Here is a 24,075-nt window from a genome sequence, read left to right on the forward strand (position 1 = left end):
AAGCCATGTTCCCAGCGCCACCCCTCCCCCTTTTATTCTTTTTAATTTTGAGAAAGGGTCTTGCTAAGTTGCACAGGGCCTTGCTAAGCTGCTGAGGCTGGCCTTGAACTTGCCATCCTCCTGCCTCAGCCGCAGAGCCACCGAGATTACACTCCTGCACTTGGCAAAAGTCTGGATTTAAGGTTTGAATTATGGCCAGAGTTCTGCTTCTCTGCTGATCCAACAGCAGTGCTTCGTGCTTATTTAGAGGTTAGGGGAGCCTCCTGAGGAACAACCATAACATCGTTTGTTCTTTCACTGCATTGTTTGAAAATAGAGAAGACTGATCCCACTTCAGCTTTCACGTCAGCCCTCAGCTCTGCTCAAACTCCCTGTGTTCACAATGACCACTCTCCCCCTACCCTGAGAGACATCTGCTGCTGCTTCACTGAAAACTTTCACTTTCATCACAGCCCCAAAGTGGGGGTAAGGATATGGTGGTGATTTTTATTCTGAGTACTTGGAAAAACATTATTAGATATTAGGTTGTGGGTAGAAAACTGAAGCCTTATATGCCGCCCCATGTAAGAGGGCTAAAAAGAATCTACACAGGCCTCCTTTGGCTGGCTGATCTATTAATTTTTCCTGGCAGGCACTAACATGCTGTCCCATGTCCTGAGAAGTGAGTAGCCACTATGTGAACCAGATAATCAGGCAGACATGGTGGCGCACAGTTGCAATGCCAGCTACTTGGGGGTCAGAGGCAGGAGGATCTCAAGTTTAACACCAGCCTGGGCAACACAGTGAGACCCTGTCTCAAAATAAAAATCAGAACGCCCAGAGATGTAGCTCAGAGGTAGAGCACACCTGGGTTGGATCCCCGGTCATACAACTGAAACAAACAAACCTGGATGCTCTGGAAAATAGCAGAAACTGTTAACCAATCCAAATAGCAGCTTTGGCCCAACATCACAGAACATACTAGAAAACAATGTACAATGGTTATACATGGGTCAAAATTCTCCTAGCCCTTCTGTTCCAATACAATCCTCTACGGTGGTCAGATTTTGCTAAGAATTTTTAGATTAGCCTTTAACAATTTTAAATGAATTAATGTCCTTTGAAAGAAAGCATTTCCTTAATAATAATACACTGATAAATATTCTGGGGATTTCACTCAGGTTGGCGCCTATTTTCTTCACATACAGAGTAAGTTACTTGGAGTTCATTTTAACCTTTGGGAAGCTTTTCTCCTTATCATTTTGGAAGAAAGCCACTGACTCCAGGTCTCTGGGGGGCTGGGAGCCGGTACTCACCAGGGAGCGGGAGCTCTGCCGGGTTGGGGGCAGGAACTGCCTCACGTTGGTGGGCGTCTCCTTCTCAATGGAGTGCCGGCGCTGGGGCGGCTGCCGCCGCTCGGGCTGTGGGGTGGACGATATGGGCAGGAACTCTGGGGGCTCTGCAGGCGAACCCAACAAAGGACTCTCTTACAGAACAGAAATTTTAGGCCTTGACTTTCCGACGGAGAGCCCAGTCAATGTGATAGCACCGCGTTCCAGGAGAGACTGCAGGCCAGTGGTGGCCAGATTAAGGGGGACCCAGAGGGACTCCCAGCCAAGTGGCAAGGAGAAGGAAAACCTGTTCTGAACACTCCGTCAAATTCACATGAGGAAGCACAGCACAGCACACTCCTGGATCTAGTCTTACAATTCACATCTCCAGCATTATTTTAAAACATGTAAAAATATGTATTCTGTATAGCCAAAAAAGCTCCCAAACCATCCCAGAATTCTTAAGTGCATCCTCTTTATTCAGATATTTTATTCTTAGGTTTAAATTGTATTTAAGTTGCAAACAAAAAAAAAATTAGGCTTGATGTTAACATTGTAGCTGCTGCTCCTCTGCCTAGTAGTATTTTGGGAAAGGGCGTGAAAGAACTTTTCAAATCTGAATGGTGCTGGATTCACCCTTTGAAAGCACAAGGAGAACATTAGAAATAAATCATCCTGACAGTCTGATTGAGTACCCCCTCCTGCTCTACTGCAAAGGAGGGCCGCTTCAGCCAGTGGGTGGATCAGCAGGGCCAAAAGAGTCAAACGAGACCCACCAACTTGCACCGTCCCCTTACGAGACAGCAGTCGAGAAAGATGCAGAAATCCCTCCTGTGGCTGAACTGGGTCCCTTATGCTGGGCCTCACCAAATACTAATTACACATAGAAACCCAAACCACTTCCTGATTTTTTTTTTAATAATCTTTTTAAGTAACTGAAATGATATGTAAAGAATTTTAATCACTAAGCTCTCTGGTGTACAAGAAGTCAAAAGACTCTTAATATGTAATTAGCTTTCAGTTCTTTATAATAATCTTATGGGTAAAAGATTACTAAAAGCCTTTAGAAATCAATACCTTCATTTAGGTATCTGTGTTCCGAATCTACTGCCTGTAGATTCTGTGTTCAGAATCTACTAAATTCTCCTATGATATCTTCTGGAAGCATATTCACGTGCATGAATGAAGGTGGGTGGGTGGGTGTGTGTGTGTGTCCCAGAAGGGACAAATATGATTATTTAGGGCTTACTGCTCAAATTCAGAAGAGGTAATTAATCTAAGACAGGCACACCCCTCGAGGACGTATTTCCGACATTATCTGTCACACTCAAACGTGCCCCACCTGCTCCACATTAGAACTGAGGCCAGCGACCAGGTTAGCCTACCTCTGGAGGGCAGCTAAGAAAGTAGCCAGGTGTTCCTGCTTGTGATGGTGAGACCCAGGGTTGGGGCTTTACATCCCAAAGGTCACAGGGAGCTCTGGGCTCCTTGGTCTGGGCCATGTGTGCCCTGGGTACTCACTCTTCCTCACGCACGTGGCCTCCAGCGCTGGGTCCTCGAGGAAGGAGGGAGATGCGCTGCTGCCGCTGGACGACCTGGGCAGAGTCTCCTCCTGAGGAAGGGAGAGGTCCTGCCCGTCAGCACTCCCAGGCTGCTAAGAACACACGACTCCCAACGGCTCCACATCACAACTCAAAGGTTCAAAGCAGGGGAGACACCCAGAGGGCCTGAGTTAGGGGAGACACCCAGAGGGCCTGGGTGTGTGTCCCAGGTCGGGCCCACTGAGTGGCATGGGGCAAATATTTCAGCTCCACCACTGGTGAGGGGGCATGACACCTCTTCTCCACAATGTTACTGGAAGGACTGAAAGGCACACTCAGGAATATCGAACCCAAGTACTAGATGGTGAGCCCCATGGGCAGATGCTGGGTCGTCCTGCTCACTGCTGTGTGCTTAGTAGCAAACCCATGACTTAGTAATAATGAGTAAATATTAGCTGAAGGAATGGATGAAAGTAAACATTTACCGAGCCTCATAAGTCTAGAAAAATGCCTACGGTGCACCAAGTAAAATTCAAATTCCTGTTACCAGTGAGAAGGGACCTTAATTGGCTTTAATGCAAACCTTAATAAGGTACCGTATTTATCCAAGAAATATTTTCTACTTTGTGACAGAAAATACACATTAACTAGAAAACAACTAAATTTCACTATAATATCTATGAACTACCACTAAATATTTTAAATACAGAAGGAAGAATATTAGGTAAATCTGCTCATCCATGACTTTGTGAGGTAGTGAAAATTCCCTTTGACCTTCCCAGCTCAGGTGACTTTAAGAATTAGTCAGTTACCAAAGAGGGGCCTCCCCTGAAACTTCATGCTGAAATCATCAGTTTCAACTCAGTTACAAGGCAAAAAATCTGGTCCAAGATCAGGAGAAGGAGAAAGGCCACAAAGGGAGGCAGAGGGCACCTGCAGGTTTTAGCAGTGGCTTCCCCATTCCTGGGACAGGCCAGGAAGAGCAGCCAAACAGTGAAGGTTACACCCCATCCACATGTGCCACAGGCCACAGCAACTGGGACATGCAGCCAGCCAGTAGAGAGAAGGACTCCTGCTTATGGAGCTCAAAAGGGGACAGCAGCCAAAAGCACGTCTTAGGAAAAGAAAGAAAGGAGCGAGGAGCAGCACCTCCCTGCAATGTACTGCACAAGACTACACGATGGAGACCTGGAGAACCCTCCCTGGCACCACGCACTCCCGCCCACCTTCCGCAGGAACTTTTTCTGCAGTAGTGGGAATTGTTCCTTTCCAAGCCCTTTTTATTTTCATTTCTAAATTTTGATACAGGGTGTTGCTAAACTGCTGAAGCTGGCCTCGAACTTGGAATCCTCCTGTCTCAGCCTCTGGAGCAGCTGGTATGACAGGCCTGCGCTGCTGTGGCCAGCTAACAATGTGTTTGAAGTCCAATTTTACATGCTGTTACCTCTGTTAGTGTCAAGAGAGAAACAGATCACATTTCTTTATTTACAGGCAGAACCTAATTATAAAGCCAAACTTTGTCTCTTGAAGATATTACCATCCTTATTTTTTAAAGAAAACGGGGGGGGGGGGGGCGCGGGAAAGCTCTCTAAATAAAGACTGTCAGAGTGAAGTCTTTTTTAAGCAAGCAAAGAGATCAATAGTCTTATTACCATAAATGCTAAAATTTCAAAGAAAACTAACCAATGTGAGAAAGTGTGGTCAGTGGGGGAAGTGGCCACTGGGCTCACAGCCTGCAATGGCCTGGCCCCTCCTCCACTGTTCTGTATTGAAGGAGAAGAGCTGTGGAGGGGTCTCTGTGGAGGGGGGTTCTTTCTTTTTTCTTTCCACACTTTTTATTGGTGCATTATAGTTGTACATAATGATGGTATCTGTTATTACATGCACACAATGTAACCACACAGTTTGGCCAATACTCTGCCCAGCACTTCCACGTGTGTGTGTGTGGGGGGGGGGCACTCCTTTTCTTTCCTTCATACCTAATTCTAGGTGAAGTCCTATAAAACCTCATAGCCAGCTTTCCCTACCATTGCTCCAAATCTTTAAAACAGCTACTCAATATCTGATAGTCTTGAAAGCACTTTAAGGAAGCAAAATAAAGTTAATCAGGAGTCTTCGTGGTACCCTAGAGCACCAGCTCTGCTCCAGGAAGTCAGCAGGGCAGGGCAAGATCCACCCCTTTCCTAACCATCCGCAGGGAGGGGCTGGAGGAATACCCTTCACTGCCCCTAGCAGGTCAGAGTGTCAACTCAAAGTAAGCATCTTTCCTGAATTCTACTTTTCAAAGTAACACTAAAAATGTACAGATATGGTTCTAGGGGAATAAATATTTCAGTTCAGGTAAATTTAAAGGTAACATTCGGATTTTTTCACTTAATAATGCCTGATACTTTTCTTTCACAAGGAAGAGTGAGAAAGGAGCACATTCAGAGCAGGATCTGTGCTACTCAGAAGCTGCATTCTCTATTTAAAATGCATTCGCTCAAAATTAAAGAGCAACACAAGAAAACTGCATGCATAATGTACTCATTTTTAAGTGTTTTTGCAAAAAGGAAATAACCAAGGTTTGGTTATAGAACCTGATGTCCTCATTATGGACATATAATAAATTAAAATGTTAGAATTCTAAACCTCTTGCAATGCTAGGGATAGAACACAGGGCCTTGGGTATGCTAGGAAGTGCTATACTACTGAGCTACATCCCCAGTCCTTAAAAAGGATTGTTTTAAATTTAAATGGCTCCCCAGAAGTTGCTGATGGTCCTCTATTCCCCTTCCCCCATATGCCCATGACAGGAAGCTGCACTTAAACTTCTGACTGCTTGACAACTAACCTTCTTCAGGATAAGCTCCTGCTTCAGGGGGCCACCAAAGCCCAAGGTCCCAGGCTAGACTTTGGGAGCAGGAGTTGTGCATGTGGGCATGTGTGTGCACCTGCTTGTGGTTGTTCCATGTCTGTTTCTGTTGAGTAGCCAAACCTGCTGCCTGTCTCTGCCTGTTCTGATGGGTCTCTGGCATCTCTAGAACACCAGTCTCCTCTGCCTGGCCTGCTTTCTTCAGTCAGCTTGAGTTGCTGATCCCAGGGACTCATCTGACACTCAGGTCTTCTCTAGTTCAGAACTGCACTGTAAGACAGCCTAGGGCATGGCTCTGCTCCTAGGGTGGCACTAATCCTGCCTGTGAGTCCCTAACTCACGGTTGCAGGAGTGGAAATCTTCCTTTTCCTGGAAAAAGGCCCAGAGCATCTTTGCTTAGCTTTCTCACTGCAGTTCTGGTACAGCAACAAGCAAACCTTTGAGGAGAGTTGTCAACATAGGTTAGCAGCAGTTATCAGAGCTAAACCAGAGACCCCACAGCTCCATTTCAAGGAACTGATGCAAGGCCTGGCAGGGAGGTGGAATTAAACAGAAGTTCACTAAAATTGTGCATGACTTTTGTGACTTGCTCTCTACCTTCATCAAGGGCTGTTTTCTCATGGAAAAGTAACGATGTTGGACAAAACTTCTTAGACCCCTTCCAGTTAAAAAAAAATTTGTTTTAAATTCAGGCCTTCTCACACACTGCTAGTTGGAATACTAGCAAGTTCATGTGGTACATGGACTTTGGAGTTATGTTTCAAATTCCTGAACTTGGACAACCATTCTGTTTCTGGTTTTTTAAAAGTAAAAGGTGAGAGATTTATGATCTGAAAAGGAAACATATATCCCTTTCTTTTTTGCAGTATCAGGGATTGAACCCAGGGGTGCTCTACCACTGGGCTACATGCCCAGTCCTTTTTATTTTTTTTATTTTAACACAGGGTCTCATTAAGTTGAGTAGGGTGATATTCAACTTGCAATCCTCCTGCCTCAGCCTCCTGGTCGCTGAGATTTCAGGCAAGTGCCACCATGCCTGAGTCCTTATTTCTTAAATAAGGATTAAGTTACTAAATAAGGTCTTTGTGAAGATGAGTTAATTGATATCTAAAATCTAGCTTAGAGTTAGCACAATAGATAGTGGCTATTAGAAGGGAAGGGGAGGTACTAGGGAACGCAACTGACTAAACTATGTTATGTACATGCACACACATACCACAATGATCCCCCCCCCTTTTTTTTGTACCAGGGATTGAACTCAGTGGCACATAAACACTGAGCCACATCCCAAGCCCTTTTTTGTATTTTATTTAGAGACAGGATCTCACTGAGTTACTTAGCACCTCACTAAATTGCTAAGACTGGCTTTGAACTTGCTATCTTCCTGCCTCAGCCTTCTGAGCTGCTAGGATAAATAGGCATGTGCCACCATGTCCGGCTTGATTCCCGGTTTATGTATAATTATAATGTACCAATAAAGAAAGGTTAAAAAAGGAAATACAACCTCTTAAAACCAAAAAAAAAAAAAGTTGACATAATTTCCTTTAAGGAAACTGAAAATATGTAAGCTATGAAAGTGTATATTTTCATCTCCCAAATGTAGTTCTAGAAATATTCTGAAATAATATAAAAATGTAACATAAGAACGTTCACTATAATATTGTTACTTATAATAGCAGAAAATCAGTGCTAATCTAAATGTTCTAAAATGGGGGACAGGGCAAATGCTAATGATGGTATACCACTGGACATCGTAATAGCACTGTGTTTGAAAAGGACATTTAATCAGATGGTAAAATGCTCATGGTATTTTGGTAAGCCAAAGACATGGGTTAGCTCTAGTTGTGGCAAAATGGCAGGTTAGACAAGCTACTTCCAAGCCCTAAGAGAGGTGTGAAGCTTCTGGCCACCACCAATGGACAAGTGGTGTCCACTAACAGTGCAAATTCCCAAGTTCAGTGTCAAGGGGGCAGAACCAGCAGGCCATGTCTGACAGCTAGAAACTCCAAAGGCACCAACCCCAACTTGAGCTAATGCTTCCTGTGATTGCAATTTGAACAGATAAAGCTACTGGGTAAGTATAAGAGAAAAAAGATTGGTTTGCCACTACTGCAAATGGATCTCTTACTTAATGGAAAAGAAAAAAATTTGATTTTCCTTGATTAAATCACAAACTTTGGACTTTAAGAAAACGAAAAGACAAGTCAGTGTCTCATAGTTCTTAAAGTGATTAAGAGAACCGTTTTCTTTCTGCATAAAACAGTGAAGTTATCATTGATGTGCAAATAATTAATATTCTACTTCACCAGACCATTTGATCAATAATAACATAGTAACTGATTACAAGGAACTTCAGAACAAAATAAGAATTACTTAAATAGTAAACTGCTCTTTGTGATCCTGCAGACATAAGTTAGCCTCACAATCAGCAATGAGGAAACTGCTGGTGGATGATGTCATCAACTGAAAACTGCCTCTCTAGGTGACATCCTACAGTGGGAGAAGCTGTCTCTCAAAAGAACGTCAAGTCTCCAAGAGAAAGACACAACCATGATCAGAGTTCCCTGCGCAGGAGGTGTCCTAGTGGCCTTAAGACGGCAGAACAAAAGCTCTCTGTGGGGTAGCTGAGAAGGGCGTTCACATTCAGGACAAGGTGCTTGGTTTGCAGTGTTGCTGCTTCTCCTCCAGCCATTTCCAGGGCTGCAGGATATGGGGTGGGAAACAGGTAGGGGGCAGAAGTGCAGTGCAGGCCACATGCTGTCACTTTTGGCACAAACACTTCCCTTAGGAGGGAAGATGAACTTCATGGTGCCCTATGAGGCCCTCAGCGAGGCCAGGAAGATGGACAGTGAAGGTGGAAAGACTCTGGCCTCCACCTCCATTTCGAGTCACAGACACAGCAGCTTTCTGTAACTCTGGGGTAAGGAAAAGTTCTGATGCTTAAAGAAAGGTCTGGAAGCCTTTCCTTAAACCAGGAGGGAAGGAGCAAAATGGGGAAGACGGTGATTAAGAGGAGGACGCAAGAAAGCAAGATCAGCCTTCTCTGAGATTTCCCTTGACTCAGCCTCTGCAGCCCTGAGTCCTGACCTGGCCTTTGCTCCTGGTGCGACCTTGGCCAGGAGTTCACTAGGTAAGTCAGCAGAGCCCCCACATGCCAGAGGTGGAGCAGAGGCTCCATGGCCTCCTGTCCTGGAGCACAGGCCAGCACAAGCATGCTAGGCCCATCCAGGCTCTGGTCATCGCACAGCAGAAGGGAAGGCCCCTGCCTGCCTGCCATGTTCATCTAAGTCTAACACCCAGGTCCCACCTCCCACCTGAGGCTGCTCCAGCCTTCCACCCTCTGAGACCACCAGACTCCCATGCATTCAGTCACACAGTCCAAAGTGCCCTCAGACACTGTGCTCAGAGAGGCTGTAAGGATTCTTGGCTGTAGGTTTTCATTTGGTATTTAAATGACAAATACCTAGAGGACAAAGGCCATGGTATTTCTGCCTCCACCTCCAATACTTATTGCAGTCAAAAATATTTGACCAGAAAAAAATGGAAAAAACAAGTTGGTGAAAAGGCCAAACAGAAGAGATAAAGAATATGTTAAGCAGAAAACAATAACAAAAAAATTACTAGAGAATGCAGATGAAGGCAGTGTGATGTGACATGAGACACGCCTCGCCTTCATATTTGTGGCCATTTATACTAGAGAGCAGAGATGAACAGAGGTCAATCTTGGTTTAGGAATGTCCTGGTATCAGAAATAACAAAAGGGGCAGGAGAATACCAACCACAGGTTAGAAAAGGCAGGATTCTTCAATGTCTTCTGCAGTTCCATACTTCTGGGGTTGCACTGGGATGCTCTGATGAGTTCATGGAACTCATCAGATGGAGGATACAGGGATTAATTCCAGGTGGAGGATACCTGATTCTACTCCTCTCACCAGCTGGAAGACACTGGGATCCACTCCCCTCACCAGGCATAGCGTATGGGGATCAACTCCCTTCACTGGCTGGAGGGCACAGGGATCTACTCCCTTCATGCAGTGGAGGGTGCAGGGATCTACTGCCATCGTTGGGTGCAGGGTACACTGTCAATAAGATGAAGGGTCTCTTCCAGGTCCTGAGAACTGGGAGCCTCGGCAGGTTCCCTGTGGATAACAACCTTCACTAGTCCACACTGGAAGGAAAGCTGGTGTGAATTTCCTAGTGCACCATCCATCCAGATGAATGTCAGCTGATGATCTGACTTTACAACAGATGACCTGCCTAGTCAGCTTCCACCAGGTAACAGATCACCTGAAGCTAGCTAATGCGGGAAGACACCGTTAGGATAAGCACACTAATCTACTTTAATTCAATTAAAGGTATGTTTCCTCCACAGACACTTTATTGAAACTTTGATTACTATAAAGCCCAAATTTAAATATACTTGATTAAATATGAAGGCTTTATCTGTTTTCTTAATGTTAAAATTTGAACACTCTAAACTTTTAAAGTTTTAAAATTCTTTTCAAAAAAGTAACATAAAGCATTGCCATATATGATCCCTTTGAGTAGTCCTTCCTTACACTTAGAAACATCAATTATATTAAACTGCAGAGGAAGGGAGGGTATGCTGCCTTCCAGGCCACTAAGATTACGACCCTTGCGGCTAGTGACGAAGGTCAGAGGCCACAGCACTGTAGCTTCGACCCTTCTCCTGGCAGTGCCCTCCTGTTCTGATGGTAGGGGGCTGGGTAACAGCCTGAGGGACTTGAGGTGTTAATAAAGTATCTTCTAGAAGAGACCATAAAAAAGGCTGTAGAGGCTGCCAGTGTTTGGGACCATGGCCAGGTGCATGGTTCTGGGCAGGAGGTGATGGAGGAGTCAAGCAGAGTCAGCCACAGGCCAGGGGGCAAAGGAAGGCAGCCCTGGAAGCTGTGGACAGACCCACCCAACAGAATGTTCTGCAAGAGGACCCTGACCTGCACCATCCTATGGTGGTGGCCACTAGGCCTGAAAACACAAGTGTAAATATAGGCTGGTGCAAGCGACTGGGGAGAGATAAGAGGGCAGTGGTACACACATGAGGGGCAGGGAGGGGTTTGGCAAACAGATGAGGGGAAGGCAGGGCAGAAACCAGCTTCACCTCACGGCTGGTCTTAGAACGGGCAGCAAGACCCAGCAGCAGGCAAAGGTGCACAGGACACTGGCCAGGGTGGGGAGCGAAGGAAACGCAGGACCACTCTCAGAAGTGCTTGCTAGCTTGCTTTTTGAGTCTTGTCTGCTGACATTACTATTACAGAAAGAATCGAAATTCCAGCATTCGTATTTTAGAGGGAGAAGAATATGCAGAAAGGTTTTTCTGGTCTTTATTTTTCCCCTTCCCCAAACAAAGGGGAAGGTGGTATAAGTTTGAAGACTGCTGACTAATTTTAGCCCTATGTATAATTTAAGACTGCAGAATATTCAAATTTCAGCATTTATTCTAGAGGTGCACCACTGCACCAGCCTACTCAAATGACACTAAGGCACCTGCTGTCTGCTACCTCTCTGCTACCCAGGTCAACTGGAATCCTCTTCGATGGCTGGAATTCGAGAGGAGAGGAAGCAACCTCTGAAGGCCACGGCGATCTAGATGGGCCTCACCTCGGAGTCAGAGCTGTCCAGCTCAGCCAGCGTGGGGGCCTTGAGGAGCTTCTTGCGCTGTGCAGGTGCTTGCTGGGCAGCACGGGTCCCCCCAATTTCTGTCTGCGATGTCAGGCCTCCATTCAGCATAGATGGCTCCCCAACATTCTTTGGAGATTCTGGGGTAGTCACATCTGGAGGAAGAAAGAGAGAAGCTCAGCTGTGCTTAAACCATCAAGGTAGGTGGTGCTGAAAACTGGCATCAAGCAACAAGCACCTCCTGATCACTCGGGCTTGGCACAGAGGCGCCTCGCCTTTGCCCACAAACCACTATGTTCAGGGTTTAACTGTTGAGACTTGATAAAGGAAACTTCACATGTTCACATTTGTAGTTCAGAATTCAGATCTGGGAGAAATCCTACAGACTCTGACTTCTTTTTATTTTTCAGATGAAGAAACTGAGGTTCTGAGAATCTGGCTTTCCTTTACCACTTCTGAGGAGGCAGAGGTGGGCAGAGGTAAGGATAGCACATGGAGCCTTACGGGCACAGTTCCAAGCTCTGTACGTATCTTGGACACCAGGGGCTGGAGTTGTGGCTCAGAGGTAGAGCGCTTGCCTAGCACTGTGAGGCACTGGGTTCAAGCCTCAGCACCACATACAAATAAAATAAAAACATTTTTTAAAAACCCAATATACCAGTAATTCATATACCAAAAATCAATATGCCAACAAACAAAGAATCTGGGAGATGTTCCCTCTCACACATCAGATTTAAATTATTAAGGGCTCAAATTTGATGGGAAGTTAACATGACAAATAAGGAGGAGGAGGCAGCTCTCTACAGGAGCCTCCTGCCCAAGCTGCTTCCCCCTCTGTAACACAAGGACAGGGACAGAGGAGAGCTGCTGAGAGGGCGCAAGGCTGACACCACTCAAGGACACCCTGTAGGCAAGGTGGGCAACACCAGCGCCAGCATCTGTGAGCAAGTGAAGGCAGGCCCAGACTGGCACCCGAACCCCATGCCAGGCCCCTGCTCTGGGGCGCTCTCCTGGAATCCTCCCCTGCAAGTGGAATTAGTTTTCCTCACCATTTCAAGTAAAAACTTAAGTGTGGACTGAATTTAATAGCTTACTCAAAACAAGGGTACATGAAAGTGAGGAGGGGCAGCAGTAGGTTTTTCCTCAACAAATGATACTTCTACATCTGGAGTGTAAGAGGTCAAGTTCCAGGAAACAGTCAGTAGGCAAGAGTGCTCCACTGTGCAACTCCCGGGACACTGCCTAGGAGCCTGCACAAGAGACCTGCACACTGTGCCTACTGCAAATGACACACAGCTTATGCAACGTTTATAATCTCTGCTTATTTTTGGAGACAGGACGTCAGAGAACATGCACTTCTGAACATGAAGAAAGGTTTGAACAAGCTAGAAAAAAAGGATGAAAGGGTAAATTTTTAAAAAAAAAACATTAGAAATTAAAAATTCAGAAGGTCTCTTCTTAGATTGATTTTATAACTGATAGTTTGAGATGTCCGAGTTAAAATTTGTTAAATAATTTCCCAAATTCTGTATTTTGGTATTAATACTGAATAATATTTTGATTAAAAAAAAGAAGAAAATAAACATTTATTTGCTAAAAAAAAAAAGGATGAAAGGAAGAGGAAAGGGAAGAAAAAAGGAGGGAGGAGAAAAGAAGGAACAGAGAAGGCAGAGCATCAGTCAGGTTTTTAATACCTAACAATACACACACTTATTTTATTATTGCCTTCCTGGGGATTAAATGGTTAGAACAAATACATAATTGATGGTGTGTGTGTGTGGGGGGGTGGGTATTGAAAGAGAAAAAATAGAATAAACCCTTATATAAAATATAAGGGTTAAAATCATTAAATAATTCTTTTGTAAGAGATGTAGGGAGAAGTATCTTAAGTATTTTAAAAGTTTTCCAGAAAGCAAAAGAGGAAATGACTGGGCTAAATGATTAATTTCTATTCAAGAAAAAAAGTGAGAAATTTAAACAAAGTTTTAATCTACAGAATACTAACTCTATAGAATTCTAACTATATACATTTCCAAAGACTGCTCACATTGTTTAGGAGAAAGCACTCCTAAAGCTCAGACAGGCGAGAGCTTTCTCGCCTGTCTCGCCTGTCTGAGCTTCTCACATTCCCACAGAGGCTCCCTCTGCTCCATGGGTGGCAAAGAGGAGGAGGAGGCCTGGGAACATGGCCAGCCGCCCAGTCCAGGATGGCCACACTTCCCACCTTGCTGCACCCCCACCACGGGTAGTGCTTAGGGCATGAGCAGCTCAGTGGTACATATTTATGAAAACTTTGTAAAAAATATAACCACTAATCAGATCCAGGATTTTATGGATATCATTGCTTAGGACAATGAAGAGAGTCATTTAGGGTAGCTTAAAAATCTTAAACAGTACTGGAGGCACTATGTGGAGTTCAGGGACAGTGGCTGCCCTGAGCTCATTTCAATACAGGGACGTTGAGAAACTGCCTAGCAGCTTCCTAACCATCTGAACACTGTTCTACGACAGCTGTCTCTTTAGCTCACTGATAGAAACTCCTGGAATCAACACCTGTTGGTATTTGGATTAAACTTTTTATTTCTTCTATGTAAGACAGCATATCTTGAGGGGAAAAATGGTGTTATATTAAAGATGTGAAATATTTAGACAGTTTTAGAAACACCTATATTAGGTGCAGAATCTAAAATGTATACTTATAATATTCAATATTTTATATAATAACTTTGTGCTGCCTTATTCTGTTTGAGGAAATGTGACTAGAATACAGGTTCTATATTTAATATATACATAGGAAAAATACTCACCTTGATTGATGCTGAGTGGACTGTTAGGACTTTCACTGAGAAATGACCTCTCTACGATGTTCTTAAGCAGCAGGATGTACTGTCTTATTCTACACTTAGATTCAAAAGTTATCATCTAGACTACAAGCTTCAAATGTTTACTCCTTAGTCTGTGCATTCTTCAACTCAGGAAATACACTCCTATCCTTAATAGAATTAGAAATGGACGAACCTTTCCTGTTTACAATCTGGGACATTTTGATTAATAGTCAAAATGCAATAATGAAAAACATAAAAGCACAAAAAAGAATGAAGCAGTTGGAAATCACAGAGTACATTAAGACACAAAATAAATCACAGCAAATGACAAGTGAAGGCAAAACTCTCTGCTGGAGGGTGTAAGTAACAAGAACTTTCTTCCCAACACAGAACCCCGTGGGCCTGTGAACACACCCTCGTGTGGGAGCCCAAGCCTGTGTCCATCAACCCACTGCCTACCGCCTCATTCCCTGCCACCCAGCCTCAGAGACCTCAGGCAGAGGTCAGGAAAAGAGCCTCGTGGTACACTTGGCCAACTTCCGGAGAGCAGCAGTCACACATGCGTTCTAAAACCTTCCTGAGTTCCTTTTCTAGACTATTTTTGTTTTTACAGGGTTACTCTGCAAATGGTTGATAAAATTGTCAAATGGATAAAAGAAAATAGAAAAAGCTCTTCAGTGGTCAGTCAAAAAGATTGTAAAATTTTATTCATGCCATAGATCTACAAAAATAATCAGAAAACTTAAAAGCAGTTGGAAGTTAGTTTCATAGTTAAAAGACAGTAAGTATTCAATATAGAAAATGAAGTTAGAACTCTCTGGCTCTTTACATATGTACTATATGTAAGGTATGCCACTACTTCTTTGTGACTTAAGGAGCATTCAATAGTATTTAAAAGGAAATGCTGGAAGAAAACACTGTAACACCTCATGTTATATGTTTTAAACAGTGGCTTCTAAAATTAAAAACTTTAAACTGTAAAATATTTCATTGGAATCAGCTGGCTTTGGAAGTTTGCTCATGTGTGCTCTTCCCTGAGCCACAACCTGCACTGGTTTTCTTCACTCTTGAGCTGTCATTCCCACCTGGGCTACATCTACCCAGCTCCTGCCCACCAACTGAGACTCTGCAGGCATCTCAAGCAGCTGACTGTTGGGAGTTCAGCTACTAAAAACTGAATGCCCCAGAGAATAGGATGCACTGAAATTTGGTTTTCTTAAAAGTCTTTCTCTCAAGGCCAAGGCCAGAAGCCGTGACAGCCCCATGTGGGTGGTGGCTGAGTTCCGGACCCTAAGCCTGGCATCATGGCTCCTGAGTAACTGACCAAGAGTGTGGATGTGCTGCAGTTTTGATTATTTCAAGTATGCTGTTTTCAAAAGGCAGAATGTCTTACTGACCACAGATTACAAGAAAGCCTTTCAATTTTCTTTTTTGACATGTTTGAACAAGCAGATGAATGCAACGTGTTTCACAGAAACCACACAAAACCACGTCAGGTGTGAAATGTTTGTTGTTTTTACCTGACAAGTCAAAACTGTGAGACATGCTAAGTGGCCGCATTGCTGGAAAAAAGAAAACAAACAATAAAAGAAAACAGTTCAGCTGTTAGGAGTATACAGGAAAGAAAGAAAGAAAGAAAGAAAGAAAGAAAGGGCGGAGCGCCAGCACACCTAAGCCCCCAGGCTGCTAGAGAGCAGGCCTGAAGGTGGCAGCACCATGCAGGAACCTGAGCCTCCACTGGGTCACTGAGACTTGACATGCAGGGACAACAGAAGGGAAAATGAAGATGAAGAATTGCAGAATAGAAAGCCACAGAAGGATCTTTCACTTAAATATAAAATAGACCCAAAGGAAAAACGGGCAAGTTTTAAAACAGGATTTTAGGGAATGTATACAATGTTTAGAATTTTAGCACACAAATGTAGTCATGTAAGTCAGGGTGAAAATTTCAATAATGTAAGTCAGGATGAAAATTTGGTTTTCTCAATAAAGGTGAAACATTTCAGTTTAACAGTCTCAGGAATCAGTGGCATCACAACGTGTTATATACTGTGTCTTCAGATATAAATGACTTCCAAAAAGGGTGCTTGGCACACAGTAAAAACAAACAAACAAACAACAAAAAAAAAACAATGATTACCATTTCTTAAGATCATTATTTCCGTCTTGTTGAAATAATCTGTTTCTAAAATTTATTACATATCATGAAACCGCCAAAATATGTACTTTAAGTGGGTAAATTTTAGGGTATGTATATTATACCTTACCCAAGCAGGCAGAGGAGGCTGTGAGAGAGATCTGATGGATTTGGTACTATAACAGAGCTACCAACTTTCATTGCAGTCCCAAACCCTGACCAGTACCTTGATGGTACCTTGCCCAGGAGAACACCTCTTCCGTGCCCTGGGCTGTTCTCCTGTCCCTGTTCAGAAACTGTGCAGGGATGCACAGCATTTCAGACACCCAAGTGGTCTTCCTCCCTCCCTCAGGAGGTGTGGTCTGCTCTCCCCAGGCAAACACTCAGCTACCAGGACCTGCAAGGCTCCCCAGAACCGCTGGAGGCAGAGTGGAGTCTCTGGTGTCAGCTCACATTCTTTCTTCCATTCTTCTACATCTCTTCACACCAGGTAGCCAGGATGATCTGAGGCGTTCACTATTTCTTTTTGGCTTCCCCATTCCACAAAGCCCTCATCACAGCCCTGTCTCAGGCAACTTGTCATCTAGGGACAACGCTGCCTTCCTGGCATGACCTCTGGTGGCCTGAGGTGCTGCTGCGGGAGGAGCCACTGCAGGAGGGCAAGGCTGACGCACAGGCACACCAAGCAGTGTCCCCTCCAGGAAGGCAGCCTCTGGGCTCTGTACCCCAACTGAACAGACTGCACTCTTCGGCATTTTTGTTAGTAGGTGATTTCAGGGAATAATTCACATCTACAACCCAAAAGCTCAATATAGCATCCTTCAAAAAAACAGATGTGAAGGAAAAGCACTGACTTATGTCCAGCACACATCTCCACAGGTAGATGTTTTTAAAAGCTGTATTTCATCAAAGGGATCCGCATCTGAGGTGGGGCAAATGAGGCAGCTATTTTACTTAACATTCTTACTGTTTGATGGTCAGAAAGTAATATTTTAAGCACTTCCATCCTAACGTAAAAGTTAGGATATAACTTTTTTCCCTCCAGTACTGGGGACTGAACCAGGATGCTCTGCCACTAAGCCATACCCCCCGTCTTTTAAAAAATTTCTTTAAATTTTGAGACAGAGTCTCACCAAATTGCCCATGATGGCCTCCAACTTGCAATCCTCTTGCCTCAGCCTCCTTTCCTCCTAAGCATAGGAAAGTGATTAGGGATTTTGTGTTGATGAGAATAATCTTCCACTCACTCTTCAAAAACTATGCATTTCTAAACTCAAATACCATCTACTGTAGATTTTCCTAATTACAGATAGCAAATAAAATACTACGTATTCTCAAGGTAAAATACTACATATCCTTAATCTTCTCTAACATTTTTCTGCTCTTCTCTGGTATGTGACCATACCTGTGGCTGAAGACTTAAGAAAGCAATGCAGTCACTTCTGGGGGAAGAGGTTCTGTCTCTCCAAGCTCTCTAGCCCAGGAGGACAGACAGTAACTGAGGATTGTGGCAATTAACATGGTCAGAGAAAACAAGACAGGGCAGGTGCTAAAGTGCCATTTAGCCACATGCTGGAAGGTCACAGCTTTATAAATCCAGTTCTGTGTCATAATTAATGGCAAGATGCTTGTGACACATCAGTGTTAAATGGAGAGATGGGATACTGTACAGACGTGGAATTTGGTTTTCTGTCCTCACTTTTTAGATTCACAGTAGATGCAGCTGGCTGATGAAATTATGGGTGACATTTCCTTCTTCAAACATTTAGACATTTTCTCCATTTCTGCACTGGGTTTATACTAGCAAATAAATGGAGAAAAAAAATGTCATACAAGTATTTAGGGGAACTTTTCTTAGGTTAAGTCTGCCAACCTTATCCAAACTCTCCAAAGCCCAATTTTATTGTTAAAAAATCTATGTAGATCTGTGTAAAAAATGAACTCAAATCCCTTACTTTTCAATTAAGATCACTTGGAATTCTAGAATTCTCACAGAATCACCAAATTTGGAGGTTGTGAAACCCCAACTGTCAAGGCTAAATAAGATACACTCAACACAAAACTGTTATTTACGTATTCTAAAGTAGGGTCCCTGCCCTGGTTAGGCAGCACCTGAATCTAATTTTTTAAAGAAGTTGAAGAATATATACTGAGAGGAGCCTGCAGTAATCAGTTCACTCCCCACAAAGAAGTGTCCAGGACCAGGGGCGTCACCTGTGACCTCTGCCAAGCACTACAAGAAGGAACACCAGTCTTTCTCAGTCTTCCAAAACTCCGAGGAGGGAAGGAAAAAAATTAAAGATCAAATGAAAATGGAAAACTACAGGCCAATATCTCGGATTAACACAGACGAAAAATCCTCAACAAAACGGCAGTGAATCAACTCTAGCAGCACACTGAAAGGACTACACCTGGGCCAAGTGGGCTGTGACTCTGGGGCAGGAGGACAGCTCACCCTGTGGGAATGGGTCACACCCAGCTAATGTGACCTAGCAGAGTTTGGTAAAACTCCACACCTTCCATGATACAGACTCCCAAGGAAGTGGAAACAGAGGGAAGTTAATCAGCATAATAAGCCCACATGTGAAAAGCCCCCAGGTAACACTCAGCCTGAAAAACTGAACACTTTCTCTCCAATATCAGGAACCAGGCAAGAATGACCATAGCACTGGTGGACCTAAGGAAAACAGCCAGGCAATAAATGGGGACCAGAATTAAAAGGCACCTAGATTGGAAAGGAAGAGGTAAACTGTCTCTGTAGACAACAAGATCTTATATACAGAAAACCCTAACAATGCCACAGAAATTGTCAGAACTAATAAATTTAGTAAAGTTGCAAGACACAAAATCAACTACAAAAACCTGTGGCATTTCAATACATAACAGTGAACTATCTGGAAAGGAAATTAGGAGAACAATCTCATTTATCACCAAGAAGAATAAAACACCTAGGAATACTTGTATTCTAGAAACCACAAGATACAAACGAATGCAAAGACACCTCTGTGTTCAGACCACAAGAATTAATATTGCTAAAATATCTGTAGTACCCAAAGCTAAATACAGATTCAACACAATCCCCATGAAAATTGTAGTGGTAGTTTATATAGAAATAGAAAAGATCAGTTCCAAAATTCATACAGAAAACCGAACATGAATAGCCAATCAATCCTGAGACAGAAGAGCCAAGCTGAAGGCATTACTCTTGCAGAGGTTCAAGTATGATGTTACGAAGTTACAGCAATCAAAACACAGGGTACTGAAGTACAGGCAGACAGCCAGACCCAAGAATGGGACAAACCTGCTTAGATGGGGTCAACTAATGTGTGACAGCGTTACCGGAACCCACGGTGGAGAAGGTAGGTACAAGCGGTGTCAGGAAAACTGAATATCCACATTCACAAGAACAAAGCTGCACTCTGGTCTTACACCATACACAAGAATCAATTCAAAGTGGATTGAAAACTTAAAGTGAAAGACCTTGAAGTACAAAACTCTCATTAAAAAGCAGCGGAAAACCTTTACGACAGTGGTCTCAGCACCTATTTCAGGGATATGACACTAAAATCACAGGCAACACAAGAAAAACGAACACATGGGACTGCATCACACTAAAAGGCTTCCAGTGCCAGCAGAGCCCAGAGGGGAGGCTGGGCAGACACCAGCTCAGAGTCTGCACTGACACTGGACATCAACTCCTCATTTCAAGTTCTCTGAGCCTCCACTGTCGATCACTGTGGGAGTGACTGGAGACCAGAGATGACAAGGCACAGCCCTGCTTACTGCACATTTCCAGAAGAGACCATGAGGCTGCAACTGCAGGAGGGCTGAGTGAGCCCCCGCAGAGCCCATCAGGACGGCTTCTCCAGGGCCAAGACAGGGGTCTAAGACCAGCAGGGGACCCGCCCCACTGCACCTTTTTAAATAGTTAACATTTTATTCCTAATGCAATAGAAAAGCTTAATTTTTTAAAATTGTGGTAAGAGCGCTTTAAAATGAAATCTACCTTAATCTATTTTCTTTCTCTCTTTTCAGCAGTGCAAGGTAAGTGTCCTACCACTGAGCTACACCCCAACCCCATTTTAACAAATGTTGAAGTGTGCGATATGTTATTACTGAATACAGATACAATTTTGTACAGCAGATCTTTGGAGCTTACTCCTCGTTTGATAGATAAGCCAGCCCCTGGCAACCAATACTACGTTTTTCTGATTCTATGAATTTGAGTGGTTTAGAGTCCAACTATTAGTAAATCCATGCAATATTTGTTTTTCTTATTTCACTCAGCATGATATCCTGAAGACCCTTGTGAAATATGCCTTGTTTTTTGTTTTGTTTTTTATTTTAGTGGTACTAGGGATGGAACCCAGGGCCTCATACCTACTGAGCAAGTGCTCTGTTACTGAGCTACAAACCCAGCCCAGACATTTTTTTATATTTCAGGGGATCCACAGACTTTCCTCCAAGGAAAAAAACCCTTGGTTCCCTGATCTATGTTGTGGCTCATATAAATGCTTATATGGAATTGTCATTTAGCATGCTTTAAATATTTTTCCTTTCCTTCTTTTTTTTTTTTTTTTTTTTGAAGCAGGGTCTCCCTGTGCCACCCAGACTGATCCTGTACTCCGGGATACCCCTTCTCAGCATCCCAGACAGGGGATCTCCAGGTGTGCACCAGTATACTCAGCTTAAATGTTCAAGAGACAAAACGTGCTGCCATAAACCCAGGGAGGGAGCTGGGCATGGTGGTACACGTCTGTAATCCCAGCTACTCAGGAGGCTAAGGCAGGAGGACTACAAGGTCGAGGCCACTCTGGGCAACTTAGTGAGACCCTCTCTCAAAAACTAAACTAAAAACCCCAAATAACAACAAAAATATCTCATGAGGGATAAGCTGATAGAACCTTGCTCACTCTAGCTTTGTAACCAGAAGGCACATTAACTATTTTACAGCCCAGTCCCATACTAGGAACACAACAAACAAGAGCTATGGGCCCTGCCACACTAAAGGAGGGTGAGGGCCAAATAGGGAACACTGGTGTGGCCTGAGTGAGGGGTTCCAGAGTGGAATCGGGGAGCACAGTCAGAGGACACACCAGGTTGGGGAGGAGGCACCTGGTTAGACAGTGGCTGCTGGGCTGCCAATGGGAGCAGACTCAACGGGGCCTGGACAGCAGGCAGGAGCCAGAGTCGACCCTGAGGCCCCTGCCTGGGGAGACAGGGTGAGAGGGCTGGTGGGCAAAGGCCACTCGTGGACACCGTGGTCTGTTTGCTTGTGGGATATGAAGAGGCCCTATCTAGCCGACAGCTGGGTGCCTGGCCCTGAACTTGAGAGATTTGTGCTGTAGATCGGGAGCTGGAAGATAGCCAGAAACACACCCTGAGGGAAGAGTCCAGGGTGGAAATGAGGACCATGAGGAGTGTGAAGAGGCAGAAAGAGGGATGGGTGACAGAATCAGCAGAGTGTGTCTTCCTGGGATTGGCTGCTCCCTGCTCAGGCACCACTAAAACCTGTTTTCCTAAAGATGCTTCTCTGAATTCTTTGGGCACCTTTAATTTTACAAATCAGAAGAGAGCTACATAAACAAAAATGTTTACAAACATCTAAAAATATGGTCTTGCAATAAATCAAAGTCAATATGTGAAATACACATTAAAATATTTATTATTAAAAATAATAACTGGGGCTGGGTTTGTGGCTCAGAGGTAGAGTGCTCGCCTACCATACGTGGGACACTGGGTTCCATCCTCAGCACCACATAAAAATAAAGATACTATGTTCACCTATAACTAAAAATAAATATTTAAAAAATAATAACCATAAAGGAAGTTTGGGAATAAGTGCTACCTAGTGATAATGGGTGCTCTCACACATAATACCCATAATTAGAATGACAGAAATACGAAGTAAGATCATGTATCTACTATTTACATTCCCAAAACACAACACCCAATCTTTGCAAAAATGTTGCTATTTATGAAATGTTTTTACCACACTCCTATTTCTTACACAAAAGCCACAACGTAGTGGGCAGGATCTTTATTCCCTCTCTGCTAATGAAGGACGTGTACTCAGCGAGGTAAAGAGCCTCTCCGGAAGCCTCAGCGTGGGTCCTGATAGAGTCCCCTCCACTGGGCCAGGAGGGAAAATCTTCCAGCACAGACTCTGAGTGAGTGTCAGTGTGCGTGAGTGACAGATGTGGAGAAGGGAGGTGACGGAGAGCAACTGCAGGGATCAGCCACACAGACATGTCTTTCCCAGAGGTGACCACAAACTGAGAGTGTGAGAGGTAATGGACTCACCCAATCGGCTCCGTCTAATCTCCTCTGGGGACACAGGCCGCAGCTTTCTTTCTGCTTTAATTTCTTCTAATATTCTTTCATGCAGGCTCCGAGGCCGTGGTGGGGTTGGTTTCAGTTTTCTGGCTGAAGCCTTGAAAAAAGAGTAATGGCTAGAGATCTGGATGTTCGTGCTTCAACAATCTTTCCAATATCGTTATTTATATTTCATGGACTGGACTGCTGCTTGATAACCAGTACAAGTCATTAAACATCCCGATTCCTCAAGCAACAGGAAGAGCACAGGGTTCCACCGTGCTCTGGTCATGAATGCTCTGCTCCGTTCCCCTGAAGCATCTGTGCTGTTCAAGTCACACCCATAGCCCTGGATGCTTACAGGGCAGAAGTCAGCTGCGCCTGATCATTGCCCTCACTGCTTCCCCAGCTGACGACCCTGACTGACCCACCACAACCTTCTTAGACTATTATTATTTTCTTTACTCTGTGGAAATTAAGGCTCAGAGAGGCCAATTAATGGCTCGGAGATGCGTGCCTACTGGGCTGCAGAGCTAGTGTGCCTGTCAATTTCACCTCACCCCAGGCTCTTCCTGATGAGTATTCTGACTCTGTGGTCACCAGAAGGAACCTGGTTAACAGAGGAGATAAGAAGGCCGCTGTGCTAGGTGGTAGAAGGGATGGGTACAGCAACAGGGCCCAGGAGGCCTCCTTCCTAGAAATGACCAGGCCTCAACCGAGCAGCTGTCCAGCCAGGTCTTGCACCAGAGTTGGGTGTTTTGAGTAAAAACACCCTGATAGCCTCATATTGAATGAGTTTAGTATTTTTCTATGACACTTGGGTTTCATCGTACTTAAAAGGAAAGCTCATATACACCAACCACTAGGGAAAGCTGCCTTCTAAGGAGGAGCCCTGGCAGGGAGTAGCTCTGGCAGCGAGGGGAATGTCAAGTTACATACGGGGTTTAAAGGAGGTCTTGACCTGATGAAGTCCAGGATGATCTCATGAGCGCTCTTCTTTAACCGAGGAGGAATGTCGCCATTTACCTATGGAGACAAAAGGTAAAGACCCAGCTGACCCCAGGATATACCATGGTGAACTTCTAGGTAGAAGTGTTCCCCAAATGACGATGCAAAATTGGTGAAGTGCAGTCTGGCTCCCCCAAGGACACATGTCAAATCAATAAAAAGGAGGAAAAAGTCTGTGATTCTCAGCAAAAGTAACTGTGGAACTGAGAAAACACCCACAGTTCCCATTAGTCCCACCATTTTGAGATATTTGAGACACAGCCTTCCAACCAAGTTTCTCAAATCATGCATGTGAACGGAATAAACACTGTGATTATAAAGCCTTTTATAATATAAAAAGACTTCACCTCATATTCTCACCCTTGGAAAAACCAAGGTAGCAGGAAGGACAGGTGACACACATCATATTCTTTCTGTAAATGAAACTCTAGTAGTGGAGGAGATGCTG

The 24,075-nt window shown here is 44.1% G+C and overlaps 1 protein-coding gene across 3 annotated transcripts in view; it reads right to left on the minus strand.

The window, feature by feature from the left end:
- The window catches only part of Spire1 (spire type actin nucleation factor 1), a 150,981-nt gene that overhangs the window by 11,433 nt on the left and 115,473 nt on the right, over positions 1–24,075 (minus strand). For 2 of the 3 annotated variants that reach the window (XM_077792273.1, XM_077792271.1), the window contains exons 8-12: positions 23,559–23,645; positions 22,608–22,737; positions 11,325–11,497; positions 2,832–2,922; positions 1,296–1,438 (exon numbers count right to left, since the gene is read on the minus strand). In XM_077792273.1, coding sequence (XP_077648399.1) covers positions 1,296–1,438; positions 2,832–2,922; positions 11,325–11,497; positions 22,608–22,737; positions 23,559–23,645 — 624 coding nt within the window. Of the gene's footprint in view, positions 1–1,295; positions 1,439–2,831; positions 2,923–11,324; positions 11,498–15,687; positions 15,730–22,607; positions 22,738–23,558; positions 23,646–24,075 lie in introns of all 3 variants that reach the window. The other variant, XM_077792272.1, reaches the window with a different exon arrangement.

This window comes from Urocitellus parryii, chromosome 13 (assembly GCF_045843805.1).
Source record: "Urocitellus parryii isolate mUroPar1 chromosome 13, mUroPar1.hap1, whole genome shotgun sequence".
Taxonomy (NCBI): domain Eukaryota; kingdom Metazoa; phylum Chordata; class Mammalia; order Rodentia; family Sciuridae; genus Urocitellus; species Urocitellus parryii.